At 34.3% G+C, this 3,050-nt stretch overlaps 1 protein-coding gene across 1 annotated transcript; it reads left to right on the top strand.

The window, feature by feature from the left end:
* Positions 1-1,269: 1,269 nt before the first annotated feature.
* LOC145102418 (uncharacterized) lies at positions 1,270-2,833 on the top strand. Its single transcript, XM_079039809.1, has 3 exons — positions 1,270-1,556; positions 2,154-2,392; positions 2,579-2,833. Exons 1-3 carry the CDS (start codon positions 1,463-1,465, stop codon positions 2,654-2,656), a joined length of 411 nt encoding a protein of 136 aa, XP_078895935.1. The 5' UTR covers positions 1,270-1,462; the 3' UTR covers positions 2,657-2,833.
* The last annotated feature ends 217 nt before the right edge of the window (positions 2,834-3,050 follow it).

Raw genomic sequence — 3,050 nt, 5'->3', positions numbered from 1 at the left:
ATCTCCTGTTGGCTCTGCCAGTGATCTCAACATCATGCAGATGGGGAAGATTGACCCAAAGAGAAACTTCGTCATGTTTACCAGGAACGAAGGACAGAAAATGCCTTTTCGCCTTGATAGACAAACATCTCTACACCACTGCATGTTTGGAACACGTTTTAGGGATCATCCATCGATGCAAGCAGAACACAGCGGATGATATCAAGTACTTTGATGATATGATTCAATGGTACATTCGGTTCAGACAGACTATCCTTGCTCTTATCACACGTCTGTTTGATACCGTAAAGAAGGCTCCCGCTGCTGGCCCAAGCAAGAAGAAGAAGTAGTCTTGCTCCAATTTGATGCAAAGGGGGAGATTGTTGGGTCGTATTTTGTGTTGCGTCTATTGGGCTCGTTAGCTAGTCCAATATATATCTCCGGTATGGGCCTGTCCATCAGTGAGTTTTGTAGGGTTTAGTATATATAGATGCTTGCATGCATCCTAGAACGAGAGGACGATTAGTAACGATTAGAGTATTATTATTCAGCATATTTATCGTTCTTGTTTTTGTAACCCTAGAATCCTCTACAGTGGAAGTTCTTAGTCGAGCTCTGCTGAGGATCGAGTAATCAAATCATTCGACACATCTTAATTCATACTTGTGTTTTGTTCACTGTTTTTACGTTCATCGCATACCTGTTACAAAGATCTAATCGATCAAAGAGTTAATTAATAACTCATCAATCCAATTGCTTTTTACAGTTTCAGATCCATTCGTAATATAAGGAAGCGTGCATTCTCCTCAAGTCACAATAAAACATATAGAGCCTATTGTTCTCAACTGGTAACATAGATAAATTGAGTATCATCCAATTGCTTTTCACAGTTTCAGATCCATTCGTAATATAAGGAAGTGTGCATTCTCCTCAAGTCATAATAAAACATATAGAGCCTATTGTTCTCAATTGGTAACATAGATAAATTGAGTATCATCCAAGTGCTTTTCACAGTTTCAGATCCATTCGTAATATCCGTCACTACCAAAACCCTAAACATGACATGTTGTGATCCATTTTTTCAAGTAGTAACATATATCGATCACCATTCGATTGTTTTTTACAATTAAAAATCCAACGTCAATTCCGCGCTATTGAAACCCTAAATTTGCATCAAAATTTATATATAAATGTTGAAAATTGAATGTTAAATAAGTCAAATTCATCAAATACCCTAGGCCATACCCTAGAAAATGCCCCCAAAATTGTATTCCATATTTCTATTAACCCACCATCCATTCACCACCTAGGCTGCTCACTTCTAGTCTCACTATTTTTTTTCCTAAAAATCTCCGCTAGAGGAGGCGGATAGTAAAGGCCCTCTAACTATTGACATTTGACAGAGACGAGGAGGAGAGAACAACAACTACAACCAAAATCCTCTCGCCTTCTCCATTTCTCTGCTTTAATCGATCAATTAATCATGCCATCAGGTCCTAAGAAGCGAAAAGCTGCCAAAAAGAAGAAGTTCAAAGACTCTAACAACTCAAATTCTTCATCAACTCACTCTCATCATGGTTCCCTCTCTATCCCCTCTCTGTTTCTTCATTTTTGCAACCATTTTTGTCTTACCCTAAAATATAATGTAATCTAAATCGGTTGCTTTGTGGGTATGAACTGCTTCTCAGTTATTACCTCAATGTTTCGGTTTTTTTTCTGAATCCATTCAATGGATCTCTAATTTTTAGCTTTACGCACTTTTGAATTGTCCCACAAAAAGACCCGCCGATTCTTTTTTAAAATTTTGAATTGCGTATATGAACAGTTCGGGGGTTGAAGCTCAGTTTATCCAGGGTGTTTTTATGTGCAATTTTAAATTGGCAATTGTAACATGAAATCAGAAATAAAATATTCGGATAATCAGTTAAAGTCTAGAGAATCAATTAATTTTATATTCATCACAAAAATCAATTATTACCACAACTTATTCATTGGTTTCGCAGTCTGATTCTTTTAGGGTCAAATGTTTGTTTATTCAACAATGTTTCACTTTTCCCCAATTTATACAATAAAAAAAAGGTTATTTTGTAACATTCTTTCACTTATTTATCAATTTATATGTATCACATTGTGGTTTTAAACTATCTTTCTATGAATTGATCTCAATTTGACAGGTGAGAGTAATGGTGGGGAACTTAACTCTCCCAAGGCACAAGATCATCATCACAACAATCAACTTCCATTTCTTGAGGTGGAGAAACATGAAGAGGATTTGTCTCATAATGGATCTTTAAAGGTCAGGATCTTTGAAAAGGCTGCAAATGAGGAAGAGGGTAAAATCGGAATAATTGATAAAAGATCAAAGATTGGTTGTGTAAATGAATCCGAGACATTGCAATACTCTAATAAACAGGTAGGTTCTTTCTAATGATCATTTTTGGTTGTACACAAGGGATGTCAATTATGCAAAAAAAGGTGATGAACATATCAACTACAAGTTATAAAAAAACAACATGAAATTAGAAAATAAAAACCACTAACTTAAACAAATTAGTATTCTTTCACTTTAGTTATATGATGATTAAATTATTTTGTGCAGCCTTTGATAGCTATGCAAACAACTTCCTGGAAGGGATGCTGTGGAATACTTGATTTATTGTCAAGCTCTGATCGATAATATTATTATCTTTTATTGCAAATTGGTTTAGTTTATTGATTTTTGTATCTCATTTTCTGTAATCATAAAAAAAGGGAACGAAAAAAGGTGTGTTTAACTAGCATATTTTTTTCGCCTATTAACTTTTTTTTTTATTTGTGGGATTATTGGTATCCAGAACTTTGGTTTCTTTTACTATTCACAACTGTTATGATCATTTTTTTTAACAGATAATATTCCATGATGAATATACCCCACCTGATACCCATTGTTTTTTTTTTTTTCTTTTCTTTTTTGGTAAATGATTTTTAAGTTGAAAATTTAGATGTAACCTTAATATTAACCATTTAATCATAACATTGTATAAAACGTATTGTATGAAATGTTGTCATTGGCCTACTAGATGCAACTGTTA

The sequence above is a fragment of the Lactuca serriola genome, chromosome 1 (genome assembly GCF_051521515.1).
Source record: "Lactuca serriola cultivar US96UC23 chromosome 1, Lser_US96UC23_V15, whole genome shotgun sequence".
Classification (NCBI taxonomy): domain Eukaryota; kingdom Viridiplantae; phylum Streptophyta; class Magnoliopsida; order Asterales; family Asteraceae; genus Lactuca; species Lactuca serriola.
This window is presented reverse-complemented; position numbering and strand designations above follow the sequence as displayed.